Below are 15,742 nucleotides of genomic sequence, written 5' to 3'. Positions count from 1 at the left end.
GGGGGGGTCAGTACTACCTGTGCTCAGACTCCAAGAAGGTGTTGTTCATTTTGAAGCTGGACTTCTTTTTTTAATCACTCACAATTTGATTCTTAGGTTGATTCTCAGCATATTCTGAGTTGGGGTTTCCCAGTTCTTGGATAGCAGGGTGAGAAGAGAGGACATCTAATGACAGCTCCCAAGACTGGCAAGCATGATCCTCCAAGGTTTTTAGGAAGGAACCACACTGCAGCCAAAGAGAGATGACCTCTTATGTTGGAAGGTGTAGAGAGCTGTAACCTGTTTGATCTAGCGTGACCTAGAGGGTGTATTTCTGTCTGTGATATCTTCATCTTCAGTGTCATGTTTTGCAAAGCCATTTTTCCAGGGTCCGTGATCCTGTCCAGACTGGGTTGGAATAAGCCTCCATTTCAGATCTAGGAGACCTGATACATAAAATAAGCATTTTATGTCTTATGCTATGCTCAGTTTTCCCTGATTTCTAGCATTCTATCTGGTTTTGGTAGCTAGTTTGTTTTCTAAGGTTGATGTCTATTCAACAGCTTGGGGAAAGAGCTGAGAAATGAGGAAGGTAAGCACCACCTTCATTTTTCATGATCAGAAGGACCTGGATCCTCTTAGCAGCCTCTCTGGTTACCTTGTGTCCAGTTTGAAGCAAGACCCAAACATCTCCAAAACATAAAACTAAGTATGAGTTTGTAGTGAATGTTTTCTGAAGATGTTACAGAGGTTGGTTACACCGCTCAAGAGGTTGGTTACACCGCTCATCAGAAAGGAATGAAAATATCCCCCTTAGTGTATTGGTTTTCCTTCCTTCTTTGACTTTTGGAGTATCAGTCTTTCAGTTATGCCCTCACCCCAAATTCTACTTCACCTTTTTCTTTTTGTTTTGGCTTGTCTGCCTATGTCTCACTTAGCAAATAAAGAAACGTCAATACTCATTCTCTCCAAGAACATGGACATCAATAAACAGCAAGCATTGTTTTCTTCATAAAATTATTTCTCCCTTCATTTTGGCTTAAGCTTCTTTTGTAATGCAGGTAGTGATTCCGGGATTGGCAACGCCTTGTGCAAGCATCTGGACCAGCTGGGTTTTACCGTATTTGCTGGAGTTTTGAATGCACAGGGCTCAGGAGCAGAAGAATTGCGGAGAACCTGCTCCAAGTGTCTCACCGTGCTCCAGCTGGACATCACTGACCCAGAGCAGATAAAAGACGCCTTCAGCAAAGTGGTGGAGAAGGTGCAGAACAGAGGTACTGCCCGTGTAACTACCAAAGTCCTAAATCGCTCTTTGCCCTCCTCACCAGCACCCTCTGGTTCCTGCTGGTGACTACCTGTCTCCTGTGCCCCTCTGGGAGCTCCCCTGCAATAAGCCTGTTGAACACCTACTAGATGTGGGCTACAGTAGCAAGAATCAGGTCTGGGCCATGCTTCTGCTTCTTATCATCTGCCTCTTCCTCATTTTTTCCCTCTCAACCAAATAGACTTAAAAATAGCCTCTGAATCACAGACCTCCCCCAGCCACTGCCCTGTCTCTTCTCCTTCTTTTTGGCCCAGCACTTTGGATTTGGAACCCAATTGCCCTCCACCAACCTGATGTTGGTTCTCTCCAGGCCTGCCTGACTGGTCTGGTTGCCCATTGTTGCTCCCAGCCACCAAGCTTTTGACCATTCTGCAGCATTTACCCATGTTAACTACCCTCCCCTGTTTGGGGTCCCCCTGCTTCTCTGATCATTCTTCCTGCTGGTCCCATGTGAAACTTCATCCACTTTGTGGATGTTTCAGGCACTTCCCACTTATCCTTTTTTTTTTTACAGCAGAGATCTCAGCACCAAGAAATAAATGGTTTCTGCTTCATTTGATAGTCAGAGGAGGAGGATTATATAGAGAGCACTTAGAATGAGTCCTGGGCACTCAGCAGGCATTCAGCAAGGACACCTATTTTCCATTCACCCAACATTAAGCGTGGTGCCTATGTATGTAGTAAGTACTCAACACTCACAGGTGAGAGGGGGAGAGAAATAGATTGTGGGTTATCTGGGATTCATGTTAGCAAGTTGAGGGATGGGCCAGCATATGAGGGGCAGTTTGCTGTCCCCAGGTCTTTGCTGTCTGACAGGACTGAGCTTGTCCCTCCTGTGAGACTTTGTTGTGTTTTATTTGGGGACACCTTGGTGCAGAGCATGGTACAGAATGGTCTATCAACCCTTGATAAAGGAATAGGTTATAGATATGGTGAGACCATGCCTGTCTCCCTTGGTGAAGGGGTGTGCTTGACAGACCAGGGACATGTCCTAGTATATTATCACTCCTTCTGATTTGGGGCCAACATTCTGGAAGGAAGGAGACTTCCTGGGAAGGATTACCAACATAACTTTTTCATGTTCTCAAAGGCTCTCTCAACCTAGTTTCTCTAAGATGAGTGGGAACAGTGAAATAGGGGAGTTCATAATTGCCAATAAACCAAAAAACTCTCCTGGAAGAGGGCCAGCAATTGTGCAGTTTCTATAAAGTGTATTGTTTAGAATGAACATACTGTTAATTATGAATTAATACCAACTGCTACCAATCACCTAAGTATTAATGCCTTATTACCGAAGTCCATTGTGATGGGTCAGCACATTGACAGGTCACAAGTGAGCTCAGACTGAGTGAATGGAAATGATCCATTGTTAAAAAGAAGACATCCCTCCACACCACCATTCTGTTCATAATAGCTGTCCAGCTCTTATAAGGAGCCACGCACCATCTCACTTAATGTTTTCAATAATTATTTTTATAAATGTCAGAGCACCTATTCAAATGTGCAGAAATAGAGCTTTATTTTCTCGAACTCAACTCACTTTCTGTTTGGAGCCTTCTTTCTGCCAAATGGGATTGACAGTCACTGGTAACATCTACATTTCCAGGGTTGGGACATATAGTCTTTGACCAACAATGCTTCATGCTGGTCCACCAGGATGTCCAACACTGTCTGATCCTCTTGCAGGTGGACTGCTGCCTACCCCCCTGAAAGCCTGAAGAGGCTCTGTTAGGATTCCTATAGCTGTTTCCACCTGCTATCCATGAGGCCATACAAACTGTTCCTGTATCAACATGCATTCACATAAGACATCACAGGTCCTCAGGCCAGAGTGTGACTTTGGGTCACTGGAGGACAAGTCAGATCCCAGAACTGAACTTCAACAACAGTTTCTAATTTAGAAGTTCTGAGGTAGGGTGGCAGAATTTGCATATATAACAAATTGTCAACTAATAAGTTAATGCAGATACTGTAGATTTGTACCACACCTTGAGAACCTCCATTCTAAAGTGCCAAAATCTTAGGGCTATTCCAAGCATCTGTTTCAGGTCTGCCTAGGTCCTGGGTATATACCCGTGGTCCTGTTACTGTTCTTCTCAGGTAAAGAGGACCTGGCACTCTCCTTTGCCCCATCCCCTACCCTCAAAACATCTGTAGTTTATTTATTAACTCTTTCCTACTATTTAGGGTGGTGATACACAAGCTTAGTTGTACATTGGCACCATCTGGAAAATTTGAAAAATTGCGAATGCCCAACATCCCCTCTCCTTCTTTTCCATCCCACATTCTGATTTAATAGGCTGGGATGTGGTTTGGACATTGGGGTTTTAAACATCATACTGACCACCACCACCCAGGTGATGCTAATGTTCAGTCAAGGTTGGAAAGCATGGCCTGTGGGCAGTGGCTCAGCTGTGTGGCTCAGAGCTGCAGCTTCAGCATCACCTGGGATCTTGTTAGAAATGAAGATTCATGGATCTACTCCAGAGACACAAAATCAGATTCTCTGGCATTTGGGGCCCAATGATTTGTGTTTAAACAAATCCTCCTAGTTATTTGGGTGTAAAACAGGGGTCAAGTGGTCTCAGTAACTCATCTCTTAATTTCCTGCTTCCCAGGACTCTGAAACCTTTTCTACTCTAGGGAGCAGGGAAGAAGTGATCTTATCATCTTGCATTGTCCTAAATGTGCCTTTGAGGAGGGAGACTCTTATTACTCTTGTCTTTTTTGGTCTTCCCTCCCCAAACAAAGCAAATATCTAGCTGCCCGGATGTAGGGAAGGGCTTAGCAGTAAAAGAGAATACCTCTCCAGACATAACCTAATATTATACAAATTTACTCTCCACACCACCTCCTAAGACAGTGGTTTTAGATATTCAGGGAGACTGAGGTTCAAGAATTTTAGTCATCTGCCTGGAACCTAAATCTCTAAGGGGCTGTCCGATTCCAGATGTGATGTACTGCTAAAAGTCTTCCTGATCTCCTTTCTGTCCTTAGGACTGTGGGCTCTGATCAACAATGCCGGAGTCTTAGGCTTACCAGGTGACGGGGAGCTCATTCCCATGAATGGGTACAAACAATGCATGGCTGTGAACTTCTTTGGAGCAGTGGAAGTCACCAAGGCATTTCTGCCTCTTCTTAGGAAATCCAGGGGGAGGCTGGTGAACATCAGTAGCATGGCAGGTGAGTTGTCTTTCTCCAAAAGTCATATAGTGCTTGGCTTACAAGGTGTAGCTTGCCACATTCTTTTTATGCTCAGCAAGAAAGCAAACATGCTCATGCAGGGTTGGACCAAGATTAGTCAAGTTTTGTATTTATTGTTGATCTTAATACAATAAAGCTTTCCTTTCAAAATCTGTTCTTGTACAACTCTCATCTATCTTCTGATTCATCTATTCAGCACTGGGTATTTAAGATTCTTATGTATTTTCACAGCGTGATCGTCAATGCACAGATGCCCTAGACTTGGGTAGGATATACTATATGTCATCAATATTAGCACTACAGGGAACCTGTTTCAAGTACACCTCCCCCCCCACAACTCAGCATGATACGCCACTCCTGATAAGTAAATCAGAAAATACCCTGCTTCTGTTGGCTCTTATCTACCTCCATTGGCTGCTTACTAGTGTTTTTTACTAAATCATCCTCCTCCTTTTACAGTCTCGAGGCTACTAGTTCAAGGTGTGATGTTCAGTAACTGATCTCTTTTTATTTCAAAGAATAAATAGTGCACTGCCTCACACAAGGCTTCACAATCTTCTTTTCTGTAAACAATGCCCATGTGATGTCCCATCTTTCTTTGAAAACTGACATTTTTGCACTGGGCTCTTTCAAAGACTTACTCATCTTTGAGTAATGACTGTAAGGTTGTCTTTTGGACCATGCATGGATGAAAGAGAAGGGAAAACCCATGGGCCCTGAATTCTAGGACCTGGCCTTGAAGAGAGAAATACCACTCTTTCCTGTTTCATCAGTTGGCTCTAAATTTTGTTTCTAATAAAGGGCACAACTATTCTTTTAAATATAAACAAAAATTCTTAAGAATTTGGAGGATGAGTTTTTATTTCCTACATAATTGTCAATTGTAATTGTCAATCCTAGCTTTACCCCAGTAACCACCTTGATATGAATTGCTGTATAAGTGAAAGTCACTAAAATTTTTGGCTAACTTGAAGAGGAAGGAAGGGAAGGCAAAAAGGAGGAGGGAGGGAGAGAGGGATGAAGTAGAATGGGAAAAAAAGGAGGGAAGGGACATAAATCAAGGAAGGAAAAGAGGAAGGGAGCAGGAGTAGGCAGGAGAGAGGCATCTAGAGTGTTTAAGAGCAGAGTGTTATATTTTAATTTATTTGTGAACCCTGGAGTATTTTAATTTCTTGCTACCTTGCTAAAGAAGCACATCCAGAGAAAATGTATTTGCTCTATTTCACTCTTAATGTTGCTCTGACCTTCACTTTAAAATGTTTGACCTGTGAGGAAATTTAACCTAATACAATCTGGTATTTCTGGAAGATTCTCATATGCTCCTTGTCTTACTCATTCAATAAATATTTACTGAAATGTTTGATCATTGCCTTATCCTTGACACAATCGCACAGAATTTTTTTTCTTTGTTCTCAACTTTGAGTAGCTCATTCATTCATAAAATTTTACCTTAGTTTTCACTTCTATGCTTACACTATGCTCTATGTAGGCCCACTGTCTGGGATGTAGTAGATGTTCAATTAAAAAATGAAGAAATGCAAGTGTACAACTAAGTAAAAATGGATGAATGGATGGGGAAGAGAAGACTTCACAAAGCATAGGAGCCTAGTCACATTGCAACTTTAAAGCTTTTCCAAGACAGAACATTGTATCTTTTGTTATCTATTTCCATTGGAGGGAAAGTTAGAGTGGTATTAAACAAGTCTCATACTCCTATTCTTCCTGCTGAGATACAAATTCTTTGTATCCAGTCTCAATATTTCTAATCTTCCTGGTAAGTTTCAGGGCCAAACCCCAAAGGAACTTGAGCAAGAAATTGAAGAGCAGCTGACTCACTATGGTTTAATGATGAGAACTTAGTAACTGTCCCCCACCTCTACTCCCTGTTTCCTCCTGACCCCACTCCATTAACTTTCTGCTTTCTTTTCTCTCACCATCTTCTCTTAAGCAGTAGCAAAAATGGCCCCTGGGAATTAGTTTCTACATTCCACCTATATCACCAGGAATAAATGGTAAAATCATCTCCCTTTTCACATCCATATGAGGACTCCGTGTACAGGAGACTGGGTGTTGATAGGTCAGTTTGCTTCTAAATGCATGAGATCAACTTCATGTTTGTATACATAAGGGTAAGTGTTCCCCCAAACCATCCCACAGTGCTCAGACACAGATCAACTCAATTTGAATGCTGTCTACCTGGAAATAGCATCAAACACCACAGGTTAGGGGTCCAGTCCCACAACATCTGTGCCCTCCTTCCAGTTCAGAGACCAATCACAAGCCCAGGTTGTTACATGTGCTTCTGGCTGGTGATAAATCAGGGATCCCATAGACCCCCATCCATGGATTTAATTACTTGGCTAGAGTGGCTTACAGTACTCAGAGAAACATTTCATTTTTTGATGATTGGTTTGTCATAAATGATTTCACTCAGGAACAGGCAGATGGAAGAGATGCCTAGGGAAGATAGCTAGGTACCTGGAATTTCCATGCCCTCTTCAGGGTGAGTCACTCTACATGTCTGCTAACCTGGATTTTTATGGAGCCTTCATTCCTTTGACAGGATTGATAAAATCATCAACTATAGGTCATTGTATTAGGTTCAATCACAAGCTCCTTTCCCTGGAGGTCAGGGTATGGGGCTGAAAGTTCCAACTCCTTAATCAAGAGTTAGGTTTCCTTGGCACCAATCTTCATTCTGTGGCTACCTGGGGTAATTTTAAAGACCACCTCATTAACATAACAAAAGATACCTATAAGTTCTTTTCACTTAGGAAGTTCCAGTGGTTTTTAGGAACTCTAAATTCCAATGGTATTAGGAAAAAACACCATATATATATTTTTTTTTTCTGATAAATCCCAACATCACAGCCTCTCCTAATTGGAAGGATAAAATTAAAAATCACAGACTGACAGCCCTCTAGAAGGAGAGGGGGCCTGGGGCAAAAAAAAAGTCAATAATAATAATAATAATGTCAGGTTAGTGATAATATTGATGTCAACTATTCCAGGTATCTCAATTTCAATGTTCATGCTCTTTTCATAATTGAAATTGGGAAATTTCTCCTTGTATTTTTCCAGCTTCTGGCCATCCCAGGTATTACTCTAATAATAAAAGCATTATAAAAGCATTACTCTTGTCTCTGCCTCCATCTTCACTTAGCTTTCTTTTCTTCCCTGTGTCTTTTCTCCTCTCTCTTATAAAGATACCCACCCATGGACTTAGGGCCCATCCTAAAATAGGATAGTCTCATCTTAAGATCCAAACCTTAATTACCTTAGACCCTTACTCCAAAAGGTAACTGCCCTTTTCTGGCTTCCTTTGCTTCCCTCATTTATCTCTCACAGTTGATTCATGAACAAACTTGTTCATTCTCACTTACCTTCAAATATACAAGCAATTTAGATGGGATAAGGAACATTTGCTCCCAGTTGCCCAAGGTGTGTGTTTGTTACTCCTTGTTGTAACAAATATCAGTCAATTTGTTCAACTACAGGTGCTGTAACAGGTTGAACAGTGCCCTCCCACAGTCCCAATAAAAGATACATCCATCTGGAATCTCCGAATGTAGTGAACCCAACTGGCTGGTCAGAGCCCAGGACCAATGTTCTTTATCCTACTTAAATCACATTTATTGCAATAGCTTAGAAGATGGGAGAGATGGCACCTTATACTTGGTTATACTTGGTTTACTACTGGGTGAGCTATGATGGAGAAGTCAAGAAGGTAGAAGGAAAGGAAGCCAGATAGTACTTTGAAATGAAAGTATGTCCAGTATCTGCCTTAGTTACCCCGATAGCCAATTTCTACCCTTGCAGTTGGTGCTCTCTAAGTATCTACTGAATCAAATGAAAACATCCCTGTTCCCCACCCCCTTGCTATTAATCCCACAGGAGGCGCCCCCATGCCATGGCTGGCAGCGTATGGCTCATCCAAGGCAGCTCTGACCATGTTTTCATCTGTCATGAGACAAGAACTTTCCAAATGGGGAGTTAAAGTTTCTGTTATCCAACCTGCGGGCTTCAAAACGAGTAAGTGCCTGAGCTCTGGAGCTCATTCAGAGGGTTCTTGTTTTGATGGAGTTCAAAGTGAACCCCTTAGTGGGTCTCTTAAGAATAGCAGGGTACTGGACAAGTGCCAGTTTCTTCAATACTTGACTTCTGCCCTGCTCCTTTCCACTAAAGACCTGAGATTTGGATAAAATACAATTTAGACAAATGCCTCCTTCCCAGTGTATAGTATCTACCTCCCCTCCACCCTGCAAGGCCATGGCCCTCTTCCCTCTCTCCTCCTTCAGTTTCTGAAGAGTGGGCAGACACAGACCACCTCATGGCTCAATCATTCTGGGCCATCAAACATTAATTGGTGATTTCAGTGGAGATATGAAAAAGCACACCTAATAAAACAACATCAAGTGGTGGGGGTGGGTGGGGGTTGCTGACACACCAAAGAACAAACCCTAGAGATTTGTGTGTTAATCTAAATCCACAAAATTAAGTCTAAAAAGAAAGGTTGAACTTTTATCTTTAAGAAGTTGGTACTAGGATCTCACAGAATTGTCCTGGAGGAGCACAATGTGGTGAAAGCCCTGGGAGGGAGACTGACAGAAAGAGTGATTGAGAGCCCCAATTGAACGGTTGGTCAATTGAAGGTGATAGAGGAACTTGTTTTAGGGGGTGTTGTGTTAAAGAATAGGGTGTAGGTGAGAGGTGCAGGGAATGAGAGGATTCACCAGAGACAGAGTGGGGAGCAGAACAGGCAGCTCTGCTGAAATACACTGCTGAGAGGAGCAGTGGATGAGACAGGAGATGTCTGCTGTTCCATGCAGGTCAGCTCCCTGGCTGGGGATCACATTCAGTCCATATCAGTAATAGTGCTGATACTTAACCCCTATGCCACTAGGTAGGCCTGGGAAGATGAAATTTTGAGGGCAGTTGCCACTTTGGGGACTCTGGTAGAGGAAGGGAACTGAGGGGAAATTGATGGGGGAGGAGAGTGGGCAAAAATGTCAAGGATGATATGAGCTGAGTTAGAGTGACACAGAGAAGTTAGCTGATAACTAGGTAAGGGGGAAACTTATGAATCTCATTTTGCACTTGTTAGGAAGGTTGAATGTTTGTTGATGCACTCTAAGAAAACCTCCCACAAGAAGAGGTAAGGCTATTTGGAATTAAGAATAAATTTCCCTGCCATTAAGATTTATTTTTGGGCCCTCCCTGGTGGCTCAATGGGTTAAAGCACAGTGCCACAAAGCTATCCACAGCAGCTTCCCCAGCTGCAGCTTCCCCATGAGCTGACCCTCATGGCACAGCGGACCTCTCTTGTCTTACCCACTGCTTCCCTCAGCAGTGTACTTTGTCAGTCTGCCTGTTTTGACCCCACTCTGTCTTTGGTGAATCCTCTCACCACCCCTGTACCACAGGCCTGTACCCCAGTTCTATATGCATAAATAAACCTTTCTAAAAAAGATATGTTTTTGAGGATTCATTGAATATATTAGAACTGACATTTTATGGGAACTGCTCTTAGGTTGCAACCACTGTCCACACATTTTTGGGGGGGGGGGATGTTGATCTTTTTTTTTTTTAATTGAGAAATTTATACAGTCACAATTTTAAAAAATTATAAAAACTCACATAATTAATGTCTGGATGAAAAGACAACACATTGCTATTACCCAGAAGCCCATCTATGATCCTGCCCAAGCACAGTCCCACTCCCACCAGCCAATATGTAACTACTCTCTTACTTTTTGTAACAGTAATTGATTTTTCTTTGCAATGTTATATCTGTAGGTATATCCCTAAACAACAGAGTTATTTGCTGTCCTGGATTTGAAGGTTGAATGTAATCAATATGTATTTTTGCATTTGGCTTTTTCATCAACATTGTTTTCACAAAATTCACCTATTTGCTGTGTTTCATTTTTGTTGCTGTATAATCTGTGAATATGATATGGTTTTTCTACTGTAGATGTGGTATTTGAGTTACTTCCAAAATGAAACAATTATGAACAATTTACTATGGATCTTCTAACACATGAACCATGGTATGTGTGTGAATTTTCTTTCCACACAGACTCAGAAGTCTACTGACAAGTAGAATTTAACTGCTTTCAACTTTACAACATAATACCAAACTTTTCTAAAATACTGTTCCAATTTCTACGTCCTTTCTACTTATGTCTTAAGCTGCACCACAGCCCTGGGGGGTAAGTTTGATTGACATTAATCACCAGGTGAAGCTGGGATAGATAGGCAATATTAGGGACAGAATAAAGCAAACCTACCTTCAGGATTGCTAACTAGGGCCATGTTCTAGCAAAGATCACAAACAGAGCCCCAAGTCACTGAATTGAATTTAGGCTAACCAACGATGGCATAAGTAGAAAGCATAATCTTAGCGGGAGACCAAAATGAAAAAAAGTCATCAAAAATTCTGAGTTTCCAAAGCAGCCTACCATATGGCCTCAAATTCCATCTTGGAAACAGAGTCAAGAAGAGTGTACTCCATATTTGATCTAGTCATGTGGTTTGAACTTAATACTACCTTTTGACTAAAACTGTTTACTACTGCACACAACAATTTCTACAAAATCAGACTTCTGAACCGATGACTAGAAACAAATTCACATAAATGCACAAAGTTTCTACAAGATCAAAGTCAGTTTTTCTAATATAAATGAAACAGGAAAAAGGGAGATTCCAGGTTCCCTGTGCCACACAAGGGAGGATCGAGCAAGAGAAGCCTGGAAGAAGGAAGGATGGAGAGCAAGAAGTAGACTTGGCAGGAGGCATGTGGAGCAGAGAAACATGGGAAGAAGCTGTGCTTGCTTCTTGGGTCTTGAACTTATACCAGGAACTTGGGAGACATGGAAGGAGACACATGAAACTTACAACATGGGTGAGAGGTCCATGGGGAGGTTGACAAGGACAGCCTTTATCTTGACTTGTATTTTGATTTTGCTTTTCAGGAATTCTGTCCCTTTCTGCCCTACCAGAAGGTGCCTTAGAGGTGGCAAGCTTTTGGGCCTTTGGGTCCTCCTGTTTCACTGGGTATTTACCCACATAACTTTTGGGTGTTTCATATGGAAATTATTTTATTTCCCTGCACTGTGACATAGGGTTAGGAACAAATCTACACATAGCTAAAACACTAATGCACTAAAAGAACAAAAACCACATTTGTGTTTCTGGTAGCAAGTGCCACAGGGACACCAACTTTTCCCCCGTAGGACTGATTAACTACAGATGACTTTAATATCCCTTCTATGTTGGGCATCAAATCTATTAGCAGGAAGACTGAGGGGGCACTCCAGAACTCCCAAACCTGCACACTCTAAAGAGGAGTAGGAGTGGTACCATAAAACCTGTACCTGTAGAGTTCATTTAGGACATCTTTCCCCCCTAACAATACAACTAATGAGCAATGGAGAGAGGAGAAAGACTATAATTAAAATGGCTTCTCCATAAAAAATTCAGTTACTATTGCTTTTGGGGTAAATGCCCAGCCCAACAGGGTTGGCCCAAAGTAGGTCTACTGAGTCCCAGAAGCTTGACCATAGGAAAGGGGCAGAAGAGACCAGACAAGTCTGGAAGGAAAAGAGCAAAATCAAAATCCAAGTCAAGATAAAGGCTGCCATTGCCAGTCTCCTCAAGAGTCTCCCACTTTCACATCTGTCTCTTTTAATTGTCTCCTTCCATGTCCCCCAACTCCCTGGTCCAAGTCCAAGGCTGAGAAGTGATAGCTGCTTCTTCACATGTCTCTCTGTTCCACATGCCTCTTCCAAATCTTCTTATTCCTAAATCCTTTTTCCAGTTTTTTTCTAGCTTCCCCTCACTGCTCAGCTCCACCCTATCTTGGAACCTCCCCTTTCTATAATCCCCTCTGGGGATTTCTGTAATCCTGCATAGGGGGATTATACTGTTACATATATCTCTTTATGGGGTCTGGCATAGCATAGTATGGATTTGAAACCAGATCCTTTAAGTGTAGACATCACATTCTTTATTCTGTATCAAGCTCAATTTAAAGCTGATACTTGACTTCTCTGAAAACAAGAGACTAGAGAAGATAACTGGGGATTTGTGTTTGGACACTGAGCTTGAATGTGATAACAAGAAATCTTTAGGGGAACAAAGAGAGACTGAAGGTATTTAAAAAGACACACCATATTTTTTAGTGCCCTGTAATAAAAATGGCTGAAATATATTGTATGCATAGCAAATTTTAAGCACTTCATGTGCACAACCTTACTTAAACCTGCTGTGAAACAGGCATTATAATATTCCTATTTTGTAGGTTCAGAAGTTTCCAAGCTTTCTGAGCCTCAGAACTGACATGATGCAGAGCCAGGATTTGGTTGCAGAACATCTTAACAGTTTTATTGTGCATAGCTCCCAAGCACAGGGAAGGGTGAATGTCAAAAGTGGCCGGTGAAAGCTGACAAAAGGCTGGCGGTTTTGTCACCAAGAAAAAGAGCTTTTGTGACTGGGCAGTCTACCCACCAGAGTTATTAGAATGTTCATAAGGGGTTTAAAGAGGGAGGAAATTGAGAAGAAAAGGAATCCCCACCGAGAGTTAGAGGTAGAAAGAGAAACAATAGTTCATGCAAATATATTTTTCAAGTCCCAGAAGCTCCATAGTAATTGTCAGGGTACTCATTTCTTTAAGTGTTGTGCCTTCATGAAAAGAAATGAGCAATTGAAATCCTGCCTGTATTTCTATGAGTATAATTGGATTTCACTGGCTTACATTTCAAGCAAGGTTTCCCTTCCCCTTCTTCCCTCATCTCTGCCATATCTGGAGTCACCCAAACTAGCAAACAAAAGCTCATCTGTACAGCAATCCCTAGGCAACCAGGCACTTTGCAGGAGGAAGCATGATTTGCTGCAACCTTTCTGGAAAGTAATCTGGCAATGGCTGTTTAAATTCAAAAGGCATGGGCCTTTTGACAGGCAGCCACACTTTGGGGATATTAATCTCCAAAAGTGAATGTGGAAACCCAAAGTCCAAACCTGTTTACTGCAACATCACCTGAAATGGTGAAGCCTGTGAAAGTTGTTTGCTACAGGAGCAGTTGACTAAACACTGTTCTGTGGAAAATTGTGCTGCTTGGGTTTAAAGCTATAGCATTACAGGAAGCAAATCTGTGATTTATTACTAAGTAAGAAAAAGAGAAAAAATAAAGCAAAAGCAAATTCCTTGAAAAATATTTTTCTTTTTTTTTTCTTTTTTTTTTTTTTAAAGATTTATTTATTTATTCATACAGAACTGGGGTACAGGCCAGAGATGCGGAGGGTGAGAGGATTCACCAGAGACAGAGCGGGAAGCAGAACAGGCAGATCGACGAAGTACACTGCTGAGGGGAGCAGCGGGCGGGTCAGGAGAGGTCTGCCTCGCCATGTGGTCACCCTCCGGGGCAGGCGGGGATCGAACTCATGCGGAAGTGGCTTTAGTTTCTCAGTGCAGTGCCTTAACCCGCTGCGCCACCAGGGAGGGCCTCTTTTTGTTTTTTGTTTTGAAAATAACAAAACTATATTAAACCAAAGCCTTCTATAAGTACATATGTTCACATGAACAAGGAGCAAAATTATTAGTTATCTGAAAGGAAATTAACTAAAAAAAATATATCTAACTATGTATTCACCTTACACATAAAAAAACAGGCATTGCTATTACAAAGTAAACTTATATATAAAACCAAATTTTATATAATAATCAGGTATTACTTGTATATTAAAATATATTGATATTGTTACTCATAATTTATAAACTACATTTATATTTATATATACATATTTAAATCATACTGTATAGTTTAATTTATGATTTAAATAGATGAAATATTATTGACAGTTATACATTTAATTTTATTTATAGAAGCAGGCATTACTTATAATTTAAATACTATTTAAATAATTATGTATGCATGTATGTATATGTGTCTACATTAAAGCTCAGACTAAGGGGTATCTCAGGACACTCATATTTGCATGTTCTGAAGAGGTAAGACCATCAGTGCACAAAGAAAAAGCACACTTTCAGTGTAGAAAAACTTCAATAGGATCAGTGTGTATATATATGGAGAGGAAAGGATAATAGTTTCCCAATAAAATACTCCAAAGTTACCCATCCCTTCATGGGTAAATGCCCAGCCAAATAGGGTTGACCCAAAGTAGGGCCACAGAGGTCCCAAATTTTGTCACAAATCTGAGGTGTCTTCTGTTGGGGAACCACAGGAAAGGGGCAGAGGGATCCAGGGAAGTCTGGGATGAAAGGAGCAAAATCTAAGACAATGGTTGCCATTGTCGACCTCCCCAAGTGTTTCTCACCCTTGTGTCTCTTCCACATGCCTCTACATATATCTCCTTTACTTGTCTCCTCCAGCCCCTTCCACCTCTGGTGCTAGTCCAAAGCTGTGAAGCAAGAAAACCCTTCTCCACGAGTCTCCCTCCAGAACCCACTTTTTGTGCTGTAAAGCTTTCCTTGACTGCCCCTCATTAAGTGGGATGGAGAACAATGTTCCTTTCCCTTTTATGGAAATGTCTCTGTTACAACATGTTATATTTATATGGTGTGTATTTTATTTTATATTGTGTGCAATATAATGAAAAGACATGTGCTAGTATGCTTGAGGCAGCACTATATATGAGAATTCCAACCCTAAAATAACCCAAATGGGACGCTGAATCCTCACTTAGAGTTGTCAATAGGTTCTTGGGAACTACCACTTTATATAGAAGCCAGGCTATTAAATATCATTTTGTTGAACATGGCCTAGATTTTCTCTTTGTTACCTGTGAATCAAATGATGTTATTTGAGGAGGCTCTGTATAAAGGATAAATAACTGATGGCATATTTACACAATGGAAAACTATGTAGCAATGAGAATGCCCACACAATCCCTGGATGAATCTCAAAACTCAATGTATGATTTTACTATACACTTAAAAACCTGGAAAAATAATGGTCTATTCTGTTAACGGGAAGCTGCTTTGGGACTGGCTTGCTCTGGTTGCTAGTTAGAAAGGCTGTTCAGTTCATTATCTTTTCATTTTTCTGAGTATATATTTTAAAATATAGGATAAATGATATAAGACATATATATTTTTTTTTATTTTAGAACAGTTTATTTTTACATTTTTTTCCCATCTCAATTGTAATCCCCGCGGGTTTCCCATCACCAAGTCACCCATGTGCCATCACCATAATCCCATGCACTTCCCTCCCC

The 15,742-nt window shown here is 41.2% G+C and overlaps 1 protein-coding gene across 1 annotated transcript in view; it reads left to right on the top strand.

Annotated features, from left to right (window-relative positions):
• Positions 1-15,742, top strand: part of HSD17B2 (hydroxysteroid (17-beta) dehydrogenase 2) — a 58,457-nt gene that overhangs the window by 40,004 nt on the left and 2,711 nt on the right. The window contains exons 2-4 of the mRNA XM_004690158.1: positions 1,041-1,253; positions 4,301-4,486; positions 8,402-8,539. Coding sequence (XP_004690215.1) covers positions 1,041-1,253; positions 4,301-4,486; positions 8,402-8,539 — 537 coding nt within the window. The remainder of the gene's footprint in view (positions 1-1,040; positions 1,254-4,300; positions 4,487-8,401; positions 8,540-15,742) is intronic.

The sequence above is a fragment of the Condylura cristata genome, unplaced genomic scaffold (genome assembly GCF_000260355.1).
Source record: "Condylura cristata isolate star-nosed mole 26May11 unplaced genomic scaffold, ConCri1.0 scaffold00028, whole genome shotgun sequence".
Lineage (NCBI taxonomy): Eukaryota > Metazoa > Chordata > Mammalia > Eulipotyphla > Talpidae > Condylura > Condylura cristata.
Note: the sequence above shows the minus strand (reverse complement) of the source record. Positions and strands in the feature narration are given on the sequence as shown.